We start from the raw sequence: 25,168 nt of genomic DNA on the forward strand, positions 1-25,168 counted from the left end.
GCCTGATATAGCAGCAGCACAGCCCGAGCCTCGGCCCCGTTTGGAGTGGCTCATTCCATACATCCAGGCAATGGCAGCTCTGCCTGGCACCTCTTGTCTTCCCAGGCATCCTGAGAATCGCAGACAGAATTGCACCCAGAACAGCATCCGATGCAGATAGAACAAGAAATAAAAAGCCACAACAGGGTTTTGACTAACTGAGATTGCTGAAGGGTTGGAAAGCTCCATGTAATAGAGGAATTGCAATGTGGAAGTAGGCAGAACTACTGCTGATGATGAGGGAGGGCTCCTGGGTTAGAGCAAAAGATAAAACTGCAACCACACGGTCTGTATTCAAGAGAACCTGCTTTTAAATGCAGAACTGACCAAGTAACAGACCAAAGAGAACACACAGGAAGACTTTTAACTTGGTGGCTCTGTGATTTTTTTCAAAAGTTTTTAATGATAAGCCACACTTTTTGAGATTTTTCACTAAAAAACTCTTGGGAGATTACTCAGTTTCAATATACTCATCAGCAGCTCATATGCATCTATTATTATGCTCCAGAGATGCTGGTTAATCTGGAAAGGACCCCAGGCATTGTCTTTGGAGTCAAAAGAGACCCTAGAGGAGGGCAGCTTTTTTTGACTTTAGAGTCAAAAAAGCTATGCCAAACCTCATTTTTCAGAGCATAAAAACTTCTGTCCAAATTCAGTGCAAGGCGCCTCCAGAAGGAAGTCAAGCTTTCTGTCTTTTGAGGAAAGAAGAAAGGAGTAATGCAAGTAAGTAACTAATATTACTTAGTCCAGAGGTTATAATTTATATTTGTCTATGTACAGATCTATATATTATATTTACTATAATTATCAGTGATTTATTTTCGGTAGATAAGTTAGTTTAGAAAGAAATGTATGCAAAAATACTTCGGCAAACTTCCTGATCAGGATCTCTGTTACAAGCTACCTAAAGAGCCACATCTGATCTTCTCCTGCCTCCCCAAAAGTAAGGCACAGAAGACCCCTCACCCCCAGTATTCCTTTGGTGTGGCACAACTGAACAGAGCTGGTCAGAGGCACCAGCTCCCTCCTATCCCCAGCACCGTCACCAACCAGTTTTTCTACCTTTCTCAAAAAAACTAAACCCTCCATGAAATGCCTGTGGGGTCCACATGAACCCTATCAGTTATTTCCAGTAGGAAAGGACGAGCAGTACTTTCCAACGTTTCCAGTGGGAGTTGCTACAGGCTGTGATCTTTTGAGAATCTAAATGATTTGTACAGTAATCTAAATGAAGGGCATTTCACATGCTCATGAAAGGATTCAGATGCTCCTTTTGTTAAGGAAGTTACAACCAGACTTCCCTAAATTTCCTGATCATTTAATCAATGGCTAGGAGACGACCAGGGACGTGTTTAGAGCCGTCTCAACACCACCTAGCAGACTGTGAGCTTCGCCACCTGGAACTCCACAGCACACACACATCAGCGCCGACTGCAATCAGATTCAAACTGTTTCATGTCTGTCTGTTGTTTTGTGGCTCGTTTTGCTGGATTTTTTCCCTCTCTAGCAAAAGGAGAAAACGCACAGACACACAGCTAGGTATTATGTCATTGGTATAACAGCCAGTGGATGTGCACAGTTTCCTTATCTACACTAAAACACCTGAATTCCAACTTGCTTACACCTTTTCATTTTGCGGTAAAGCATATTTGATGGAACAGCCAAAATTTATTTGTAAATCAGAACGAGCACTGACGTCAAAATTTACTGTACCTTTTAAAAACCTGGGAGCTGAACCCTGGTACTTGGTCTGGGAGCCGATGGCTCAACACCACTCTCTTGTGGGCAGAGATAAGAACCCTCTGGCTGGGCTGAGCACGCAGAGCTGCAGAGAGCTCCAATAAAAACAAGTGTCTTTTGAGCCTAACTCTGTCTCCCCCACAGTCAGTCAGACCCACAGATCTCTGCTGCCAGAGAACACGGTGCAAGACAGGCATATTAATAAATATAAATCAAAGTCCTCTGAGGTTTTGCCCTTCTTCCTTTGTTTAAAGTGTCTGTTTAGCAGCTGTCACAGTGAGACAGATAAAACAGGTTTTTTTCACATCCCTGTACTCTTCTATCTTCTTTCTTCTGTGTTTAACCTTTCCCTATTGTTTGCTGCATATCCTCCCTTTCACTTAGCTCAGCAGCTGCTTGTCTCCCCCCGTACTTCACCTCGGTGCCAGAGCACCCCTTTACTGCCCAAAAGGTTTCCAAAATGCACACTGCCTGCCACAGTGGCACTGGCTGAGGACTGGAGCACCACCAGTGGTGGCTCCAAGACAAGCTCAAGCCTCCTGGTGACATCAGAAAGCAACCAGATATCTTCTCAACCGAAGCATTTTGTCATCGAAAGCGAAGCGAGAAAATTTTGCTGAGTGAAGTATTTTGTAAATGGGCAACAGCTCTGATAAACGATGTATAATCCCTCAATATCCTCAAAACCAAAACGTTTCCTCCCCTCTTGTGCTGTAGGTCTCAAGAAAGCTGTTTAAACACAGAAAGAGGCAAAGCCTACAAATCATTTACAGTTTTCCAAAATAACCTTCAAACTCCTACAAATTTCTGCTTCAAGTTTATGCTGCACAGTTCTTCACAGTCTGGCACTCTTCTTTTTCTTTTTTTTTTTTTTAATTAAGAACTTCAAGGCAATGTAAATAGCCATTATCAGAAAATCTTGTGACAAAGAGAGTTAATATTTGTCTACCATAAAATTAACATGGCTGTACTTGTCCTAATTTCTAGGTGGCCACCTGAGAAGTTTCCTTCTATCAGCTGAGAGTTCATCCATATCTGGAACACTGAAAAACCACAGCAAAGCCACTTATCTTTGATAACTCAGTAAAGCTAATCTGATGGTGCAGCACAGCACAAAACGAAGCTTTGAACAGATAAAACCAATCATCTTCTCAGCGTGCACAACAAAAGAAAAAACAAATGGGAAGTTCTGAAATATGCCCACTCCTTTCAGACACTGACTGGCTGACAGACAAGCAGAATTTCAACTCCAGTAGGCATGAATTAGTTTCCAGGCAGAGAAGCAGAGATAAAAGGGTAAAGGATTTAAAGAATTTCTCATGGGCTTTTGTCAAAGGGGTTTTTTTTCTGCTTGGTCTACAGAGCAAGGGCTCAGCTCTGATTTCAGGCTCTTTTTATTTTTTAGTATTTTTTTATTAACTATAAACTTCACAGTTGGCCACATAAAACGTGGTCGTTTTTTGTACATTTCTCACCGTGTCTTGTCTAATCAACATCCAATGTCTATTACCTTCTAGGGTGAACAGGACAGAAGCCAGTAAAACTGTAGCTTTAAAAAGAACCATATTAAAATATTATCTAAAGCGACTGAACTTTCAGCCCTTGCATTACAGCTCTTACCATTCACACACTTCATTTCATTTTGCTTCAACCTCTCTTCCAGTCATGTCAAGATAATGTGCAGAGTGTCCTCCTTAGGAAGAGAGGATATTGGCAGAAAAGGGAATTTGAGGCTGGGTCTGCTGCTTCCCTGATCACTGGAAGTGCCTCTGCTCTTACATTGGTGCATCCCCTCCACTATTTCTGGACAACCTCCCAGAAAGTACTCCAGTTCAGGTGGAGCATTTTACGGAATAATGAGATGAGGAGAAAAAAAAAAAAACAAAAAAAAATCCCCAAAAACTGATGAACGCTTGCAGCGCCCGAAGCCACAAAGCCTGTGCTGCAGAAGCTCGTGGAGGTTTCCACACTCCTCCCCAGCTCGCTCTGCAGACAGGCAGCACAGCCATGGCAACAGCTTCCAAACAGCAAACTCTTCAGAGTTATGCAAGAGCCTCCAACCACTACTGGGTTTTACGTACCTAATTCAGAGTTTCTACCTTTTTGCTGTCTTACGTGCTGAAACAACACTGGGCAGTTCAGCAGGGACCGGCATCCCCTGTGCTCCGCTTTCCCCCGGGCCCACAGCGTGGCTGCCCCAGCACATCCCTCAGTTCAGCTCTTCTGGGAGCAGCTGATGCAGCAGAAACTCTTGCACCCCTCTCTCCCTTTGGCTCCCCTCCCTGCAAAAGGCTAAATATGTCCTTCCCCCGCAGGCGCCGAGCTCCGCTGGCCCGCAGCCCGCGAGCACCAAATTGTCCTTCTGGTTCAATTAATCCACCGGGATTCCAGCAGCCCGTTGCCCCCGCCTCGTCCCATGGAAGCCTAGGATTCCTCGCTCCACCAAGACCCGAAGAGGACCATCTTCCCCCACTGGAGCTTGCAGCACAAGGCATTTGCTGAGAGGCTCCGCTTCAGCCGCCAAAACACATCTCAGGAAAAAGCAGCAACATTTCTCAAGGCTCCAGGGTTTCCAGTACATCCGTGGAGGCCAAGAAGGAGCACCTCTTCTACTGCTATGGTACTGTTTCTCCTTTATTCTTAATTAAAACTTTAGAATGCTTTATATTTAACCCTCTGCAATTTTTTCCCCTACTTACTGCCAAGTAGCTGAAGCTGTCATACGGTGTCATATGTTTTAAGGATAACACATTTCAGGTGTTTATGTCTAGGACAGAAAGAAATGTCCTTTGTGAGAGAAAACAATGTGTAGTTACTGTGTTGAGGAAGACAACCCTTATCTTCCCGCTGGAATAATTGTTTTTCCAGCGATCCTGCAAAACAATGAAGCATTATGGCAGACAAGAGCCAAGGAAAGTACACACCTCCTTTGGAACCATACAGTGGTCCAGCTGAAAGCCATGGTGTGACCTAACTTCCAACACCTCAACAGCCTCTTGAAATATCAGTTTAGGAACCGTAGTCCAATAGACAAGGCCAAAAAACCAGCTTCACCTTCTTTTCTCATATTGGAGAGGAAAGAGAGAGAAACTCTGGCAGGTCTTGGAGGAACCTTTCAAAAATGTGTTGGTAGACCTGGTGAAAACACGTAGCAAACAAGGAGCCCATGAAAGAAACGTAGGATCTGGGAGAAGACAAAACCCACCAACTAATATCAAAATAATTCTGCCTAATGAGTAAGTCTCATTTTGATCCTCCTCAAATTAAATCAAAGCAGCTCATTTTGGCTTGATCTGGTCTTAAATAAAAGAGAGCTCTGGTAAAAAAAAAAAACCCAAACAAACAAAAAAACCCCCACTAAAAACTCAGATCTAAACAAGTAAAAAATAAAATGAAATGGTAGAAAGGAAACATAAGAGATTAACAATTACATGACGTTAACGTGAATGGTTTGTTAAAAATTGTTTTAACTTGTCCTGAAATACTTTTGGTTATGATCTTTTTGCACTAAGCCATCAAGGACTTATGGCTTTTGCAGCTGTAAAACTGGCAGCAGCAGAGGGATCAAATCTCATTAGCAGCTATTTACTGGTACAGAATGAGTGAAATACTTTCAACGCTTTAATATTTTCTTTCTTATTGTGATCTCTTTTATTAGTCAGATCAGATATCCACCTCAAAATCTGCCTTTTAGTTTTATGTGTGTGCATGCACACATGAACCTGCTTCTACATGTATGATGTACTCACGCTCTCACAAGGGCTTTCGAAACAGACCTGGAAAAGGGAATGTGCTATACCAGTTGTAATTTAAAAGTATCACACTTGGGCTTTTATTAAAAATTCATCTCACTGATGAGGATTTCAAGTGACTGCTGACACTATTAGAATGGCAGCCCTGTAGCCTCCTTGCCATGCAAACCCAGTACCCCCAGCTAGCATTGCTTGCTCAATAACCCAAGGAGAAGTATTGTTAAATTACTCATTTCTTGGTCAAAAAAAACCCCATGATACTCAAGAAATTTCACCTTTTGGCTGAGTTTTCCTACAGATTCTCCTTCAGAGTATAATGATTTCATTTTCCCAGGGAGATGTGTCCCTGCTCATATTTTTAAAAAATAGCTTCTTGTGTAATTGTTCCTTTCTGACAGTTCTATTAAACTTATGTGTTATCAATGCTTGCTTTTAAAAATCCTTTTCTGTAGGACATATTTGGAAATTAAAGCAAGAATGAAGTGCCTTCCCACTTAGTGTAAAAAAAAAAAAAAAATATCTCACAATCCATCGTAGGACACTCCAATCAATGTGATCAGGCTTCCCTAATAATTCAATACTTTTTCAAGACCAAATACTTAATTCAAGACTTACGCTTCCTATGGGCTGCTGTGGGCTTGCTGTTAAAAAGAAAAGAAAATCCAAAAGCCCTGTCCTGCCACCTTAACTCAGATTTATTCCAACCACTTTTTCATTATTTGAGCAAAGGTGGTAGAGGCAACTTTTACAGACAGAGACAAGCCAAATTAGAAAACTGCAATTATAAATAAAATACAACATGCACAACTTTTCATTTATAACTCTCAAACTAGCTTACCAAAACAAATATGATGACTGAGAGTTAAAAAAAAATAAAAATTAAACTCAGATAAGTGACATGCCCAGATCTGTGCTGCTCATCAGCAACAGAAAGAAATGGAAATCAAGCCTACCCGACATTCAAATCCTTCTTTCCTCAGTCACTTGCCAGGCCTTCCAAAAGCACAGTATGCAGTTTTTTAGGGCTTTACATGAAATTGGATTATTGCCCTGCATTTCTGACAAGTTGCCTGCATAACCCTCAGTCACACAGCACTTGCCTTGATCTGAACTGACTGCCCATATCCAGCCCAGTCAGGCATTTTGCATATGCTCATTAATGGCTTCTGTTGTATTCTGCCTTTCCCTCTAAAAACATCTTAGACAACTAACTGTGAATGCCAAAGAGATAATAGATAATTAGTCAAGAGGTAATTTGGAGACTAACTGCAAGAAAAAATGGATTGCATACTAGTTATGTCCCACTAATGAGTATTTTGGTCTTCATTTACGGAAAGATAATGACATTAAACGATGTTTAACAGAGGGATCTTCCCAAAGTGTGCACTTCGGGTGACAATTTCCCAGAAAACACAGAAGCAGGACTGCATCCAAAGCAGGACTGCACCCATTCTTCAAGCAGCCTGGGCAGCACTTCTGAGCTTGGAGACCTGCTGAGCAGCATTTCACCACTTAATTCTTCCTGCCAGACACGGAGGGGAGCAGCCAGGAGACACTTCAGCTGCAGAGATGCCACAAGCAGGCACTGCCTCAGACTTCAATAAAAAAGAGGCATTTTCCACAAAGTGGTATCTCAGAGGGGGGGATAACTTCTTACAAGTATTTGTAAGGATTTAAATACTCAGCCTATGTCTATTCACGCCTCTGCCTCTCAGTAACACCCACTGGAGTTTGTGAGCACAGCCTACAGCTTAATCGCTGTCAAAGGACTGAGACTAAGGTGTCCTCTAGTTAAGCTGGTCTCACATCTGAGTTCACAGGACACTGCATAGCAATTTTGTGAGTCCCCAGACTGAACAAGTTATGGCAGCCACTTCCATCAGTCATTTCTTGGTTGTTATACCCAAATCCTAACTTGTTTTGTTTTCATGTTTCTTGCAGAAAGGAAGCCTCTAAGCCCTGCCCCTGTACCATTAACTATTGTCCCCTACAAGGTCTGGAAAACATGAAGGCTGTAACTCTCTTCATTTGTCTTATAGGACCAGTTTTTGCTATTCCAGTAAGTCCTCATCATGCTATTATCACCAGAAAATTCATTTCCCATTCTGAGAATATTCTGTGTTATCCCATTGATCTATGCAAGATTTTTGCAGATGTGTAGATGTTCATATATCTGTCTTTTTTAGACCCATCCTGTAGACCACAAGCTCAGAACTCACAGACAGAAAACTCCAGAAAAGGTACTGTTCTTGTTCTTTAAACAATAGGAAGTAACTTACATTATTCATCCTAAATATAAAAGACACATTGGCACATACATACTGGTTGGCAAATTGATATATGTTAAAAAATTTTAGGTCCTCTCACCCCGTTAGTGCCGGGTATCTCTTGCCTTGCATGTTAAACAATTGCAAGCAGGACAAAATCTAAAGCTCAAAATGTAAGATTCACTTATGGATAAAATTACCTTAAATGAATCCCCACGTACCATTGCCCATACTTGTACAAGTAATAAGCTCCAGGGACAGTCAAAATTGTTGTTATCACAGCCCCAGTACAGGAGGAGGATGAAATCCTCAATTTATCAGGCCAGGGGATCACATGCAGTCTCATGTAAGAATTTTAGCCACCTTATGTTTCGTTATTGGCGGTGCAGACACAGACACAGCTTGTCCTGGCAGAGCGCTCTGTGGCTGACAGGCCAGATGCCCTGATGGCAATGAGACAGAGGATTTCACCAGCCCTGCCTATGCCACACACGTGTGTGCCAATGACAGAACCCACAGTTCTGCATTCGTGCTGACCTAAATAAAAATTCCTTTTTATTGCACAGTTCTGGTGAGCCTTTGTGGCTCAGGCACGACGGGTCTTGGCTCCAAGCCACTGGGTGTTTCAGGACTACTAAACTCAGATCGTGCTCTGTAGTAAGAGATTCAAAATCCCAACTCTTATGCTAACCATTATTATAAGATATAGCTGATCTACAAGAACCAAATTAATATTTCCAATCCTGCCTTAAAAAAAAAAAATATATATATATATATATGTGTGTGTGTGTGTGTTTGTGAGTAGAGTGCTTGTTTCCAAGTGGTCATGAGACCGCCCAAACGAAAGGAAAAAGCTATTCCAGCAACCTGGATGCTAGCCCATTCTTCCCAAATTAAACCTCCCAAAAGCTTTAAGAAAAATCAGCAGCAGGTGCTATATTGCTGTAAGTGATAAGCAACACTGAACATCCATAGGAGTTGTTCAGAAATACGCACGGCAGCAGAAAGGTAATTGCTTCAGCAAAGACCTGACAGTCATTTTTGTACCTCTTTTCTCCTCAAGCAGCTGAACCATTTCCACTGAAGGTACTACTTTTGCTATTGGGTTGACAGATTAAGAAAAAAAGAAAAGAAAAAAAAATGGCCCCTCAAACATCTATTGTTGATCTTATAATTGTCACCACACACAATGGTTCCTGGTGGCTTCAGCCAGTAAACAATGATGTATCTGAGTCAAAGTAGATGAATGTATGGATTATGAAATCAGTGCAGGGCACTCCTCAGGAATTGCCATCAGGACACCTTGTGAAAGGCGCCCTCTCTTTGAAGCCTGCTCCTCTTTTCCCAGGTCCCTTATTTTTTGCTTATCTGTGCTGTTTTTCATCTGCCTTCTCTGAGATAAGTGATAATTACTGCAGCCTACAAGTGCCTGTAGTTACGACTAAAATACCAATTAAGCACTTTGAGATTTCACAAGACACCCATATGCATCTGTCTCTGAAGCAGAGTTGCACAGACCTCTCCAGAAACTCCAGCAATAAAGGAAGGGACAGATAAACAGATTTCCTGAGAAAGATAAGGGACACCAGCTGTGAATTTCATGCCCTGGGCTAGTGTAAGAGAAGCAATACAAAGAAAACAAATAAAGCCGGTGCCATGCTTTGCAATACGAGGCAAAAACAACACAGCATCCACTTCAAATAAATCCTAAGATTTATTAATCTATTTTTTTAATTTTTTTTTTTTTTTTTAGAGTGACTATATTCATCCTGAAGCCTCAAAGGACGAGAACACAGGGTATGTAGACAAGGGGGATTTGCTGCCCACTCACAGAAACTTAAAACCAGAGGTATCAGTACCAGGCACTGAAGACAGGGATGAGCCCCAGACTGCTAGGAAACAAGGAAGAACTGGGAGCGAGCATCAAGTGAAAAACAGCCTGAAAAGCATCGATTTCCTTGCTCTGCGCAATAAACCAGGCTTGGCTTCTGATAACCAGGACAGTGACCCCGGGAGCAGCGGCAGAGAACGGTCCAGCCCCGAGCGCGACCGGCTCAGGGAGCACGAGAAGCGTGGGAACACGGCAAACCGACAGGCGGAGCGGCCCGTGGGTGCTTTCAGCCTTCGTCAGGAGCAAAACATGTGGAAATACAACAAAAATGCCGTTGGCCTGGCTGGGAAAAACGGTGAGAGCGATGAAGAGGAAAGCATGGAAGAAGAGGAGGAGGAATGGGGTGAAGAAACTGGCTACAGAGACACAAAGCACAAAGGCCGTCAGACACGTCAAGGTGACCGATACAAAAGGCAGCAACGTGAGAACGGCATGCAGTCGGATGAACTCCTGAGAGATTCCAGCCAACCATCCTGGAAAACCAAGAGACACAGCGAGAAAGTCGACCTAGGGGAAGAAGGGAGGGAGAACAGGAAGAAGAAGTCCTATGAAGAAGAAATCCCCCTCTCTCAAAAAACCCACAATGAGCACCAGGATGGCAAACAGCAAAGTCAAGAGGGAAAAGACAATATTCAGGTGAACTATCAGAGGGATCATGACACAGTGGTGAAAATACAAGACAGGGAAGATGGTAATGATGATGGTCACGACAGTGGTGACAATGATGGTGAGGAATATCTCAGCGATACCTGGAAAGAAGCAGCCTATGAGGAAGAGGAGAGAATCCAGAGTAATGACCAGGAGAGCACCAGTACTGAGCCCGAAGGGGAAGGAACCACTGAAGATGACACTGCAGTTCACAGAGAGACTGAGGATTACCAAATTGTCAAGATTAAAGACCACTCTGAACAAGATTATTATGACCATGAGCCACCTGATTCTGACACCAAGCAACAACTGAAAATGAGTAGCTCTGTTCAGAGCATAAATTCAATGGAGAGTGAAGATAAGGTAAATGATCTTTAAAATAAAACTTGAATACCACAAAAAGGGGGAGAGGGACTAGCTGCAAACCCAAATTCCTGATGATCGAAATGACCTGTTGGAGAAAAACAAGTGGCTGCTTAATATGCAGAAGTCCCATCTCCCCTTCTACTCACTATTCCTCTGGTTCATGCTTGTCACTGCACCCAGAGCATTTAGGTGAATTGGACCAGAAAGGAAGTGAACACCATTCAAATAAGAGCTCCAGCCCCAGCGGGGTGTGTAATGAAACTCACAAATAAATACAGATACACAGATACAAAACCTGAAACCCAGTCTCCAGCTTACTGGGCCAGCCTGTTCACTCCGCTCTCACAGAGATTTTAAATGCTACTACACAAAAGTGAACGGTTTGGAAAGGCAGGACTGTAGTCCACAGAATAATTATAAGAAACTCAGCCCTTACTGAGCTTCCACCTCTCTCTCTCTCTCTCTGTCCACCTCCTACTCTATTTTTTTCCCCAAATAACAAGAGCATGGTAATACTACCAGAGGCTTTATGCTCTTCTCACATATTTTGCATAGCAACCTCTCTCTGCTGCAGGCAGAGCCAACTGCGCCTCAGTCAGCTCTATATTTGGATCTGAAAAAAAATTGTCCAAGTATTTTTTTCTTCCCGAGATTTACCACAGCTTTCTGCTTATGCCTCTGTGACTGTGCAGGTTAAGACTACAGGCAGTTCCCATGGTGAGATGGAAAGTGGCAGCAACAGGAATGAGGATGCTCTCCTTGGTAAGCCCCAAGCAAAGCTGTCATGTGACTCCCAGCTCTCTGCAGCTGGGGAATCTGCTGGTCTGCATTTCTTTTCTGCCTTTTGCAGCACAGGATTTCATGTGACTGAACTGTGCTTGTGCCTAATCCTGTGTTCCCAGAATACCTCCCATACTCCCTTGGATTTAGTAATTTGCTTGTGAAAAACATTTGTAGGCAATGCACAATTTTTTGTGTCAGCTGTACAGAAACGGGGATTACCTTGCACTGAGAGCTTTCAGTTTCAAAACAGTAGCTTGAATTCAAGTAAGAGTGGGACAAAGGCCAGTGCTTGTTTCAGCAAAGACAGATGGGATATGTTTCACCAAAGGAAGCTGAAAGTGAATGTCTCTCTACAAAAAACAGCTTCTTAAAAAATAAATAAATCTCCATCCAATTCAAGCCTGGGACTGCTAGAAGTCTCACAAAATTCCTCCCTTAAAGTTTGGCTCGTTTTTTTTCAATACAAGATCCAGCTTCACAACAAACTTAAAAATGCAAATTTAAAAATGCATTTGAACTTCTTGCCGAACACCGGTCTGTGTTTTGCCTTGGCTGTCGGTAGCATCTGACACACACTCGGCTTTATCCCATCACCTCTAACAGCCCCTCTTTCCTGCTAGGATTGCCAGACACATGTCGGAACTTCCACTGCAAAAGAGGCAAAGTCTGCCGTGCAGACAAACAAGGGAAACCCCACTGCATTTGCCAAGATCCTGCTGCTTGCCCTCCCACCAAAGACTATGAGCATGTGAGTATTTCACCCCGGGCACAGGACTGGGAAAAGCTGCCCAAAGTATTCACAAGGTAACGTATTCCCCTGCTATTATTGAGAATGATTCTACCCTAAAAAGCATGAGAGTAAATTTGAGTGATTCCAGTATTTGCAAAATTAAGTACAAAGCACCCAAACCCACTGAGAGTGGCTTGAGAGCAGTATGGACCCACACAACTGCACAGAAAGTGACTTGCTTCGCTCAGTCTCTCAGGGATTGTAGCTTTTCCCTGTTACTAAGAGTTCTACCATTATCCATTCGGTGTTTTAGAGCACATGCTGAGTGCTTCCTGAGTGAAATAATCCCACAGCATCTCAGAGGCTTTCTTACAACTACAAAATGAAACTCAAGCGTTGCAAAAGTGGGTGTACAAGTACTGACAACTAGTCCTGATGCCGGCACGCAACAGCTAATAACTCCGATGCTCCTGATCACGTGTACTCCCTGTGGGTATTGGTCACAGGTTAATGATGCTTTTATGACTGTAATGCCTCTTGAGTGACAACTCATGAGTTGTTAACTCAACCCAGTGGTGGGGTGGTGGTTTTGCTTCCTCTAGGTCTGCGGTACGGACAACAAGACTTACGATGGCACATGTCAACTCTTTGGCACCAAATGTCAGCTGGAAGGGACAAAAATGGGACGCCAGCTACACCTGGACTACATGGGCTCCTGCAAATGTAAGCTTGTTTTCCTTTGAAGAATTCACTGAGGCGTAAAGAACCAGCAGCCTTAACCCATCTGCCAGCCCTAAAGTACCCTTCTTCCTGTAATCTGCCACTTGTGCATCGATTATCTGCTAATTAAGACCTTCAAAACCCTAAACATGGTTAAAAAGTATCCAAAACCTAGACATCTTTCCTGTGCTTACACCAATTTGTCGCTGACCTTATCTTCCCCCTGCAATGTCTTCTATGTTCCTATTGCTATAGCCTCTGGAGATTTTTTGTGAATCCTTGATCAGAAAAACAGTGTTTACAGAGAGGTAATAAATGAAAATGTCCATCTCAAACCCCCATGGAAAACAAAAAAAAAAAACAAAAAGCATCAACCAAACTTAGATGCCAAATGCAGAAGTCAGGATCTAAAAGCCAGAACAGATTTCCAGCCTCTTTTACTGCTGCGTATGGTAGGAGGAAAGTGCATTCCCAGCCAGAACATCCCTTTGCTGTCAAACACTCTGCTTTCGTGCAACTGACCAGTTAGAGCTTCATTGCACACAATTGTGCTCAAAAGCTGCACAGATATATAAAGATTGTGGCTTGCACAACTGGTTAAGCAAGGAATTGCAGATTTATAATTTAACATATTAGGTGCATTCACAGTTTTATGTATTAACAGCTCCATCAATTTTAATTTTAACTGGAAGCAGATCTCAGAGATGCTTGAATGGGGACTTAACAGATGAGTTGTTAACAAAAGCTTTTCTCTTTGGCACAGACATCCCCCCCTGTACTGATTATGAGGTGGATCAGTTTCCCCTCCGGATGCGAGACTGGCTCAAGAACATCCTTATTCAATATTATGAACGTGACCTGAACACTTCTGGGATTCTAACTGAAAAGCAAAGGAATAAGGTCAGCAATCCTTTTCAAGTAAGACCATGCAGTTACGTGGAGCAGCCCAGAACATCTCATACAAAAGGGCACGAATTAGATGACTTCTGAGATGGCTTATTTCACACCAAAACATGAGTTGTTTGCCTTAGGACAGAAGATGTGACAAAACTGGTATAATCTCCTAACACGACAAGGCTACTGCCCCCCTTAGTCTGACAATTAAGCCACAAGAATCTCACTTCCTTTCTAGTTACTGCCAAAGGTGACATGGACAGCAGCAAAAATGTCCTGGACTACCTGAGGCAAGCTTTTCATGCTGAGTATGGTCACCAACACTAAAACACATTTCCCTAGCGGTATTTTATTATCAAGTTTCATTTCTCCAAAACACCTTCTTGCCAGATGGTTCCCTTCAGGACAGATCTTCATCCCGAAACAAAAAAATAACAATTTTTGTGTTGAGTTCAGGTCAAAAAGATCTACCAGAACGACAAGCGCCTTGTGGCTGGTGACCACCCGGTTGAGCTGCTCCTGCACGACTTTGAGAAAAATTACCACATGTACGTGTATCCTGTGCACTGGCAGTTTCACCAGCTCGATCAGCACCCTGTTGACAGGTAAAAAAATATCCGTGGTTCAGTTCTGATTGCCTGATTATTAAACTCAGGCTGTTTTACTTTTCTAAACACCTCAAGGGATTCTCTACGTATAGAACCAGTCCCTTAGCTGTTAGAAGCCAGTATCAACCCCTCTCTAACACAGAATTTTTTCCCTCGTTGTTTTCCTGATCATATCCTAGGTCAGAACCTGCTATCCTCCTGCCTTGCATGGTAATGTATTACACTGTAAGCTCTACAGTGTCTTAATACCTACAAATGCTCTCAGCCAGGAAGAAGTCCTGTTATTAATGAAGCTAAGAGCAAGAGGCTAAATACAAAGGACAGAGCCCTGGCAGCAAAAATCCGCTAGTGAGGTATCCATAGTGTTCAACTAACACCGCAGAGGTCTCTCAGTTTAAGGAGCAGATACAGTCACAGTTCAGAGGAAGCCTCCACCTTCTGATAACACGACTCGGATTTCAAGTTTTTGGCCATATCAGGACCCAGTGATGGGATCCGTGTTTCCAAGTTCAGACCTTCAGTATCTTGGGACAATTACACCGACAGTTTCAGAGCACAGTTAAGCTCTTTAGCAAGCTTGATATCCTGAGGATTAACAGCAAAATTCCACAAGTGAAGACTTGTGAGCAAGTTGCTCCTTGCCATACTTGTAATTACTACACAAGCAATACTTGTTCCAGGAAAAAAGATGTCAACAGACGAACGTGCAGCAAAAGCATTTTAGTTCATCAGATATTGGACATCTTTATCATGACCTGGGACAGATTCACTACAGAAGCACCGTAATAAAATCCACTGGGGCATGCCTGATAAAGCCATTGTTGTTGTCTTCTAGCACCTTAGATCAGTTTTATAATCCTGCTGATTCTCTGAGGAAATACAGCTCTCCGTACCTGTCCTTTCTTGCAGGTTATTAACACACTCGGAGCTCGCGCCCTTGAGAGCCTCCCTTGTTCCCATGGAACACTGCATAACCCGCTTCTTCCAAGAGTGCGATGGAGACCAGGACAAACTTGTCGCTTTGAAGGAATGGTGCCACTGCTTTGGGATTAAGGAAGGTAAGCCTAAAAGAACAGGCAGATGTACCTGAGAGAACGTTCCTGCCAAGAACATTACTCAGACCTCAACGTAAAGCGAAGAAATTGTAAGCAGAAGCCCATGGTTATTGTGCCGAGAGGAAAACAGAACACTAACAACGAGAGTGCAAAAGGTCAGTGGGGTTAACAACATAGCACAGGTTAATCCCAGAAGAGTTAGGGGACAGAAGGCATTTGGCCAAACAAACAGACTGAAGAAGTGTTCAAAATCCTATTAGCAGGTCCCTAATTTTAAGTGGAGGCTGATTTTGGTCATAGGTCAGACACACGGAGCCTTCGCTTTTCCCAGAATTTTTCCAGCTCTTCTGATGACAATTTACCAGTCATGAAGGAAGAAAGCTGCAAGAAGTTATCTTAATACAAATATACTTCTGAGCCAATGATTTCTCATTCATAGCATCAGTCACTTTATTGACAGTGATACAGCATAAAAATGTCTCTTTGGCATAAAATGTTAATAATGTTTTCTTCTTCTTCGTTGCAGAGGACATAAATGAAAATCTCCTTTTCTGAGCCCGGCTGAACAGACTCCCAGTACTGCACCAAAATTGGTGAAACCTGCTTACTTCCATAATTAACAGCTTAACAGCTTTCAAGAAAAAGGTGGAATAAGGTTCACTGAATTCTTATCAAACAACCCAAGTGCAGGAAATTTCTACATTTATTAACAGCAGAAAAATCTTACTACTTCAAATGGTTCGTAGCTAAACAACCAGTGTTTGCCCCCCACATGTATCCATGATCTTTCTGAACCAATAAATACTACTAACCTAGTAACTAAGCTGTTCACAAAACTCTTCAGTAGAATTATAGGATGTAGATTCTACCACTCACTGAAATGTGACCTGTTTTCTTTATTTACTGTATCGTCAGCCTGACACTCTGCATAGAAGTCTCAAATAAAATAGAAGTCTAATTGGATATATGGGTTTCGTCACAATTTGTCAAAGAAAATTCTGTTTCTTTCACCTTTGTCCATCTTTTGCTCTCCTCAAGAGGCACAGTTTAAGTATAAAAAAACCCAGGACAGGATGAGATTATTCCTGAATCCACATAAATTTGTGATTTTAAGGTAAGCACTTCACTGAAAACACTCCAGACATGTTCTGCTTTAAGGAAAAAAGCCTCAAATGCTATTCCTACAAAGGACGATCAGCAAACATCTTTCACCTAAACCATGTCACCTCTCCAAAGAAAAGAAGATGGGAGTAAGAAATGCTATTTTGGTAGCTTAAATAGTGGAAGTCCCATCACCCCTTGCTAATTTGCTGTTGAACCAGCAAAGGTCAATGTTCATAGTCCAAAGCCAGCCCGATGCCCTGGGATACAATTAATTAAGCTGTGATTATTTCCAACACAAGAACTTCTTACACAAACCAGATTACTTCCCAGCAAAACCAGTTCCACTGCCAGTTTTCTCCCATAATCCTGACTTGTTGCTCACTTCACATTCTGCAACATCACACAGCAGTGTGTAAATAACTCAACCTGGATTGCATGTACAAAAGCACATTTCTCTATGCTCGTTCCATTTGGAAAAAATCTTTTCTCCAGAACTTCAAATGTCTCAAGGGAGAAAGTAATTTTGACAGGACTTTTCCAGCCTGGCTGCAGCCTATTGCTTATTTGCTCTTTCTGCTTTTTGTTTAACCCTCACCTAGCTGGGTGGCAGAAAGCACAGCTTTCAAACTGCAAGTACACTGCCAGTACATGGCTGGCCTCAAAAGGAATGACTTTAATCCACAGGTTCCCGTTCTTTCAGGAGAAAGAATTTATGCTGCCTCTCAGTTTGCAGCTTCAGTACTCTCAGTATTATCACCCGAGTACTCCTCCAGCATCGCTACAGTCAGAATATCGGCAGTGGAAAAATAAACAGATATTCCTTTCATAACACATTTTCACTGCCAAACCTCTCAATCCTCCAAGGATCCTACTAATGTAGGAGTTGTTACAAAAAAAACCCTGTCGTTTTTATCAGCTGAAAAGTAAACTAATCACCCAAAACATCTGAGGAAGGCATGATTCATAAAATTTTATGGTTTTCTGATGCAAGCCAGAGTATTAAAAACTGGATATAGAGACTGCAGATCCACATCCCCTGAATCCGTAAGAAGGGGACCCACTCTTGTGGGTCATGCTTTCAAAACTCAGCTACACTGCTGGGAGTCTGCTCTGCATAATGCATCACACCACAGTAGAAATCAGACGGGCAGGAAGAGGTGAGCAGGGATTGAAAGAAATATTAATACCTCTTGGCATTACCTTTTCCTTTGAAAGGAATCTCTGCAAGATTCCCAGGGTTTCCTGCATAAACACCCATGACTCCTCCAGGTTTCACTAGCTAGTTGGGTGGCAGGGGTAGGGTTGAAAAGAAGAAAGCCCATTCATTAGTTAAGGGGGATGTGGATAAAGTCTCAACAGTGCATGAGTGTGTCTGTTACACAAGACCATGTCTGTTAATTCCAGACCACGACACTTGTCACCACCTTACTTCAACACATGGATCAAAATTCCTGAAGTCCTCAGGTCTCAGCATCAACTTTCGGCTGTCACTGTCACCAACTCCTGACAGTACAATTAACAGCAATTGATTAAAAACACAGGGAGAAATGCCAGCCACTGTTGTGCAGCCCGTGTTAGCAGCACAAATGCCACAGAAAGCCCCCATCAGCTTCCTGACTGCAACTTACTCACATCACCTGAAGGGTAAGAAACCGGCATTTACAGCATTATACTGCAAGGCTGCTCTTTCCAGTGATTCTGTTTATGCTGCAGCCTCCACAACAACTTTACTGCCATAAGCCATGGGAAGAAAAGGAACCTCAAAATTCAGCTCCTCCAATCAGTCACGAAGATTCATCTTCCAACAGTTTCGACACAGAAGCACACTCACACATTTGGATGTGAATCCCAGCCATACTGTACACTAAAAAGTAATTAAATGTCAAAACTAATCTCTCAAAGTAGAAAATCACTGAAAAGGTATGTTCAGTGAAATGACTCAGAAAAGAAATTTCACTTTATTATGCAGCACTTAATTTAAGTCATTCAGGTTATCCCACAAGTCTCTCATTCCTTAGGGATGCATACTCCTGCAAAGTAATCAGTGCAAAAATACAGAGACTGTGAACTACCACCAGTCAGGATGCTAGTGCTGCCATGCAGATCTGCAGACATTATGGAGCAGCTGCAAATAATGAAGCCAAGAAAGCAAAGTGAGAGCGCCACATACTTCTCATTTCACACTAGCTAAAAAATCAAAAGAAGCAATCTGACGTCTCTGAAAAAGCCTCTGTTTATCACTGTCCAGTGTTTTTCCCAGCTGAATCTCACAGAATTTTCACTGAGGATGACATCTGTTTCAAGGCTGGAAAATGTATTCTCCTCTCAGAGTCTGCCGGTTCCAAGTTTCCATCACTCGTGGCACTCAGAGCCAGGATGCTCACTCCAGTGGGCTCCCCGTTCCTCAGTCACCAGCCTGATGAAGTAGCTGTGACTCGCGTACAGCTCCAGCTTCTCACTGATGTCAACCCACTTCACCACTCCAGCATCATCACCTGCTTCCAGAGGCAAGTTATCCATCGTCTCACCTGCTCACAAAACAACAGTTAGAACATGCTATCGCATCTTTTCTTCCTGCTTTTTCCCCTCTCACATCCTATCACTTCTGCCTTGCCTCAATGCTCCTTCACAACCTTCAACGGCTTCTCAGAGAAAAACCTACTCAGTCTCTCACAAGATTCTGTGCCAGAAACCCTTTCATTCTTGCACTATTTTAAGGCAAATCTGAAAGGCAGAAGTGTCACTGTCACCACTCCTAGGGTATCACCAGCAGCATGAAAAGTTTACTGGAAACCGTGACAACAATGACAACATGTACTTATTACCCCAGGTTTAGCCAATAAATCTGCCCGGATTTTTGTTTCTTTGCATAACATCTGACTGCTCCTTTTCTCACATACTATTCTACAGGACAGACTGAATTCTGAAACTTACATACACTTATGAAAAAAAAAATTTAAAATTTTACTGAGGGCCCCAAAATCAATAATACTAGTTTAAGAGGGGATGCATATAGGCTTCTGAATTGCCTTTTTTTTTTCAATCCAAGTTTTCACTCTGTTTTTAAAAAGAATCTCAGGACTTCTTAGACAACAACCAAGGAAATGTTTTTCTATCCTATACTGGAAACAGCGACAAAAGATAAACTATCTCCACTACTTCTGGGGACCGATAAATCTAGGACCAGTGACACGTGAAACTTCACAACTGGCACCTGCTACCCAAAATTCAGTGGAAATGTCATTGCATGAAGTTGCTGGCTTGAACACGTCAGAGGCATTTAAGTAGATTGATTTATCTTACAGGTGAAAAATGGGAGTCCAAGATCAATTTAACAGATCAATTTAAGAATCTAGTCCCATATTTCACACCTGACTTTCATGCTCCCCTGACTTCACCGACATTCTCAGCTCAACAACAGTCCCAATTACAAACCAATATATGGAGTAAAAGGCAACTAAGAGCAGGCCTGGGGGGTACATACCTGTTTCATCATGATAGTTCACAGCCTCTGTCTCCATCCAGGCATTATCAGTGTTACGAGGGTCATCCACATATCCTCTGTATACCTACAAGGCCCCAAACAAACCAGAGCAAGCTCAGTGTCACAACAAGCAAGGTGGAATCAGTCATACTTTTTTCTTTCCCTCTGGCACATTTGCCCTTACAGAGTTTTCAACAGTTCCTTCCACTTCCTACACCCCAAGAACATCAGCATCACAACTTATTTTCATTTCAGCTGCCCTTCTTCAGGTTCCATCCAACTGTGAGTTACATGTTCAAGAGGCTACCACAAGAGACACCGAACTCACCACTAAGTGTTCCTGGCTGAAGAGCTTCTGGAGCTGCTTCTCCAATTTTGCTTTCTCCTCAGGGGATTTCTGCAGAGAGTTCAAGGCCTCCTCCTCAAATTCTCGCTTCAGGGTAGCAGTGATCTTCTCCCCTGGATCCACCATCCCCTTAGAGGGGAGAAAACAAACAAACAAAAAATACTATCCCTCAGATTCTACACATTTTAACTTCCTGGCCTCATCCACCTGCAGCACACACGTGCCATATCTGCCTCATGGCCTCACCAGCAGGGAAATGCCAGCTGCCTCTGGAGCTTTGCCCTTACCCCTGGAATGGCCCACTCCCCACAATCTCTCCTCTTGATGGCTACGAACTGCAGTATGTTCTTGCCGGAAACTGGATGAGCAATTTTATTGCCACTTCCGTCCCTTTTCCACCTGCAGAAAACGACAAACAAGAATATGTTTTGCTGCTTCTTGACACATGGGCCTGAGAGAAGAACAGCAAGGCACTGCTACCTGTGAGTGGACAAACAAAGCAGAGAATGAACAGTCGGGAGTGACCGACAGAGGCCATCCAGCAGGATCGCAACCGAGGGCAGAACACCGAGGGTTTTCCTCAGCCAAAGGGGCAGAAAATGCCCATGAGGCACGATTTCTGCAGCCAGGCTGGAAGCACCAGCTCCTCTGAAAGCTCTCCAAGCTGCACTTGTGCCAATCCATACTAAGAGGATGAGAATGTTTCTGCTGGAACAGAATGGTCACATGGGCTACAGCAGCACCAGGACAAAGCCACAAGTAGCCACCATTGCCTTCAGTAAAGAATTAAAAACTACCAACAGGCAAAGCAAAAAGCTGTCTAAACAAAAACTAAAACAAAACCAATGCCAGCATTTACTTTCAAGGAAGCAACTCAGTAACATCGGCATCCTTCTGGAAAGGGGAAGAAGTAAAATGCATCAAGACGATTTTCCACAATGGTTCTGCATTCAGCATGGCACTTTCTGTGAACCACACAATCTTTTCTGAATGCTTTGTGCAAAATGGTTAGCATGTACGCACACACCCTGCTGGGAAAAGCACAATGAAACAAAGCACACAGAGACAAAAACAGCATCCTAATCCCACCTCCTCCCATCACAGACTAAGTCAGGTTAGTGTTTCTTACATAACTAAAGCAGAATGGGCTTACACATAGAGAACACACAGAGAAAAGGGCCATGAAAAGTAGTATCCTGTCCAGAGCTGCAGAAAAGAAGCAAAATGCATGGATGTTTTCTTTACTGCAGGGTACCTGGGAGTCACCTGTTCCTCACCTGGTTACAACAGGATCAGCAGCATGGTTTGGTCCCCAGCGCCCCAACAATCCTCTGCCAGTGAGGCCAGTCCTTCCCACTGGATTGCTGAAATAAATGCCAAAGTACATGACTCATATAGTCATGAACTGGTTCCTACTGGAAATCAGGCCAGCCACACCCAGCTCCTCTGATCTCTGAGGACCAGCTGAAACAAAAGCGAGTTTATTTTCTGCTCAATTTCCAAACCCTCAACACAGCAGTACATTAAACGTATTTATTTCCCCACATTCAAAATATTCTGCAAAAAAAACACCCCAAACAACCAAACAAACACCCAACCAAAACAAAGAAACCAACCAAAACAAGCTCAAAAAAACCCCACAAATCAAGATTAAATAACAAAAAAGGGAAGGACAGCAACATATATTTGGTGCGAAGGCACATACGTGCTTTAAAGGGCAAGAGACATGACACATTCTTCTCCTTCATCAACGCAGATTCATAAAACGAGATTCCATTTTTCTCTCTTGGCTTTGTCCTAGCAGGTATCAGGTATCAGAACTGACAGACCTGTAAGAGCACTGACAGTGCATCACTGAAATGAATATGCAAACAAACACCCCACACTCACCGGGGTCTCCCATTCTCGACCATGTACAAGCCGTTCAGACTCTTCCTCTCCACTTCTCCATCTCTCTCATTGAATTTGGGAGAAAAACCTTCATCGCTGCAAGGCAAATAAGAGTTTCAGAGACAAACTGTAAAACACAAAAGCTTGTACGCCAGCCATCAGGCCAGCAACAGCCCTTTGAGCGTGTTCGTGAGCAGTTTTTACCAGAGCTGGAGTTGCAGGCCCTCCCTCCCCTAAAGGAGCTATGAAGTCCTAACCTTTTCTGATTACAGCCTCTATGTATTTAGTTCTGCTGGCAAAAGTGCAGAAGCATTTAATATTCCATCTCTCTCAGTCTTCATTTAGACAACATGTTTCAAAGGTAATTTTAAGATTAGAGTTGTAGAATCACAGAATCATTTTGGTTGGAAAAGACCCTTAAAATCACTGAGTTCAACGCAGCACTGCCAAGCCCACCCCTAAAACACGTCCCCATGTGCCACATCCAGATGTCTTTTACGTACCTCCAGGGATGGTGACTCCACCCCTTCCCTAGGCAGCCTGTTCCAGCGCCTGACAAACTTTTTTAGCGAAGAAATTTTTCCTAATATCCAATCTAAACCTTCCCTGGCACAACATGATACTATTTCCCCTTGTCCTATCCCTTGTAACTTGAGACAGAAGAACTGACACCCCCATTTTTACACAGCCACAAAAAAATTCTGCAACTAATTCAACCTTTCACATTTCCTGAGTCAGAGTACTCCCTTCAAAAACTACATTTACACTTTCTTTTTTCACGTTGCATTCCAACTATGAACAAACAAATAAGTGTATTGCTAAAATGCTCCTCAAAATTCTTAAGGAGAATTAGATTTTTATTAAGCTCACAACACAGAGAAACACTTGCACAGCATCAACAGCGGTCCATTATTCCAATCTCAGCCATCAGCTCAGTAAAATCATGTGTCAAAGACCTTCACAACAAACCCAAATGACTCAGTTCTCTAACCACCACTTTCCTTAATTTTGACTTTCACACAACACTGCAGAATCACGCATCACTTAAGATGATCTTGTCAACTCAATTCATGACTGCTTCCTGCTTTCATGTTCACAGAGGAAAAGACCCATCATTCCCACTCACTTGATTTGGGGATCTGCCCAACTGGGTCCGGCCAAAACAGACTTTGCAGTGTACTCCACAGGATTATAATCTTTCCACTCAGTTAGCCAGTCCACCTTATCTTCAGGAACTTGGCTACGCTCAATGTGTGATCCTGGATATGGGGAGGTGAGAGCTTTGCTGTGGTGCAACTTCAGATTATAACTGTTGAACATGTTTACAGGATGAAGACGGGACCAACAGCTTGCAGATAAATTACTAAAAGAAAACAACAAACAACAAAAAATAACCATCTCATTCATTAGGTTTTAACCTGCCCTTTAATTCCCGATCTGCAAAGAACATTATAGCAAGCAGAACAGACTCAGCTTTTTCACAGAATGACAGAATCGCAGAATCAATTAGGTTGGAAAATTCCTTTGAGATCATCGCGCCCAACCTAAGACCAAATACCACCGTGTCACCTCGACCGTGGCACTGAGCGCCCTTCCTTCAACACCTCCGGGAATGGTGATTCCACCACCTCCCGGCGCAGCCCATTCCCAAGCCCAACGAAAACAGAAGAAATTCCCCCTAATATTCAACTCACGAAACGCCTGGAGTTCACCAAAAAAACCCCAAACCCGTTTAACAGAGAGGTGGGAAGGGGCAAAACCGCTCTTGTACTTTTCAGCGATTGCATCACTTTAGGGGACAGCTCGGCTGTCAGGGACACGCTGAGGGACACCGCACGCTCCGGGAGTTCCGCTCGGCGGGCAGGGGGTGCACGGCAGCCCCGGGATGGCGGCCGGGCCAGCGGGGGCCTGCTCCCGGCGGAACAGGCCGCCGACCGCCGGCAGCGACGCCGGGGCCCGCCCCGGGCTCCCGCGGCTCCGCCGCCGCCGCAGCCCGCCGTACCTGTGGGCCGGGCGGCGCTGGGCAGCGCCCCGGGCGCTCAGCAGGACGGAGAACGAGAGCACGGCCACCGCCCGAGGCAGGGCTCCGGCCGGCAGCGGCATCGGCCCCGCCGCCGCCGCACCGCCAGCACCGGCTCCGCCTCAGCGCCGGGGCCGGGCCGGGGCGCTGGGCCGGCGATGCGAGGCAGCCCGCTCCGGGATCCCGCTCCGGGATGCCGCCCCTCGCTCCCGCTCCTCGCTCCCGCTCCTCGATCCCGCTCCTGGCGGCCCCGCGCTGTACAAGGCGGACCCGCATTGGCGGGAGCGGCGCCAATGGCAGCGCCCGGTGCCGGCTCTGGCCGGGGCGGAGCTCGGTGCCCGCGCAGCCCCGCGGTGCCGGACGTGCTCTGGGGCTCAGGGAGGGCTTGGTCACACACCCGCGTTCCGGCTGCCGCCCGGCACCGCTCCCGCGGCATCAGCGCTGTGCGCCCAGCATTCCCGGGCGCATCGGTGGGCAAGATCCTGGGAGGGGACACGACCGGGCCAGCTGACCCGAAGCGACCAAAGGGTTATTCCACGCTACGTGACGTCAGCTCAGACATAAAACACAAGGAAAGAAGGAGGGGGAAGGGGAGGGAGGGCATTCGTTGTTTACAGCGTTTGCCTTCCGGAGCGACCGGTGTGCGTGCGGAAGCCCTGCTTCCCGGGGGAAAGTGGAGAATAACCTTTTCTCTTTTAGGTCTTTTACTTTAATCCCAACCTAAGAGTCGCCATTTCCTATGGTTTTTTCCCTCCCCTGTGAAACGAAGCGGGACCGACAGCGCGGCTCGGGCCAAACCCCCGCACGCCCCCGGCCTGGCCCCGCCCACAG

At 44.1% G+C, this 25,168-nt stretch overlaps 2 protein-coding genes across 3 annotated transcripts; one reads left to right on the forward strand and one right to left on the reverse strand.

The window, feature by feature from the left end:
- Nucleotides 1-4,232: 4,232 nt before the first annotated feature.
- SPARCL1 (SPARC like 1) lies at nucleotides 4,233-16,511 on the forward strand. Its single transcript, XM_040064906.2, has 11 exons — nucleotides 4,233-4,399; nucleotides 7,473-7,590; nucleotides 7,718-7,771; nucleotides 9,552-10,700; nucleotides 11,396-11,465; nucleotides 12,107-12,234; nucleotides 12,819-12,939; nucleotides 13,700-13,836; nucleotides 14,287-14,435; nucleotides 15,348-15,496; nucleotides 16,020-16,511. The coding sequence occupies exons 2-11, from the start codon at nucleotides 7,537-7,539 to the stop codon at nucleotides 16,046-16,048; spliced, it is 2,040 nt and encodes a 679-aa protein (XP_039920840.1). The 5' UTR covers nucleotides 4,233-4,399; nucleotides 7,473-7,536; the 3' UTR covers nucleotides 16,049-16,511.
- Nucleotides 16,512-18,527: 2,016 nt separating this feature from the next.
- On the reverse strand, nucleotides 18,528-24,875 carry NUDT9 (nudix hydrolase 9). 2 transcript variants are annotated; one of them, XM_040064908.2, is made up of 8 exons: nucleotides 24,735-24,875; nucleotides 23,444-23,680; nucleotides 22,318-22,413; nucleotides 21,705-21,791; nucleotides 20,715-20,826; nucleotides 20,410-20,556; nucleotides 20,082-20,166; nucleotides 18,528-19,125 (listed from the first exon to the last, which is right to left on the reverse strand). In XM_040064908.2, exons 2-8 carry the CDS (start codon nucleotides 23,635-23,637, stop codon nucleotides 18,950-18,952), a joined length of 897 nt encoding a protein of 298 aa, XP_039920842.1. In that variant the 5' UTR covers nucleotides 23,638-23,680; nucleotides 24,735-24,875; the 3' UTR covers nucleotides 18,528-18,949. The 2 variants fall into 2 exon arrangements, with proteins under 2 accessions (XP_039920842.1, XP_039920841.1); XM_040064907.2 differs by lacking the exon at nucleotides 24,735-24,875 and adding an exon at nucleotides 24,320-24,519.
- Nucleotides 24,876-25,168: the final 293 nt, after the last annotated feature.

Source organism: Hirundo rustica, chromosome 5 (genome assembly GCF_015227805.2).
Source record: "Hirundo rustica isolate bHirRus1 chromosome 5, bHirRus1.pri.v3, whole genome shotgun sequence".
In the NCBI taxonomy this organism is placed as follows: Eukaryota; Metazoa; Chordata; class Aves; order Passeriformes; family Hirundinidae; genus Hirundo; species Hirundo rustica.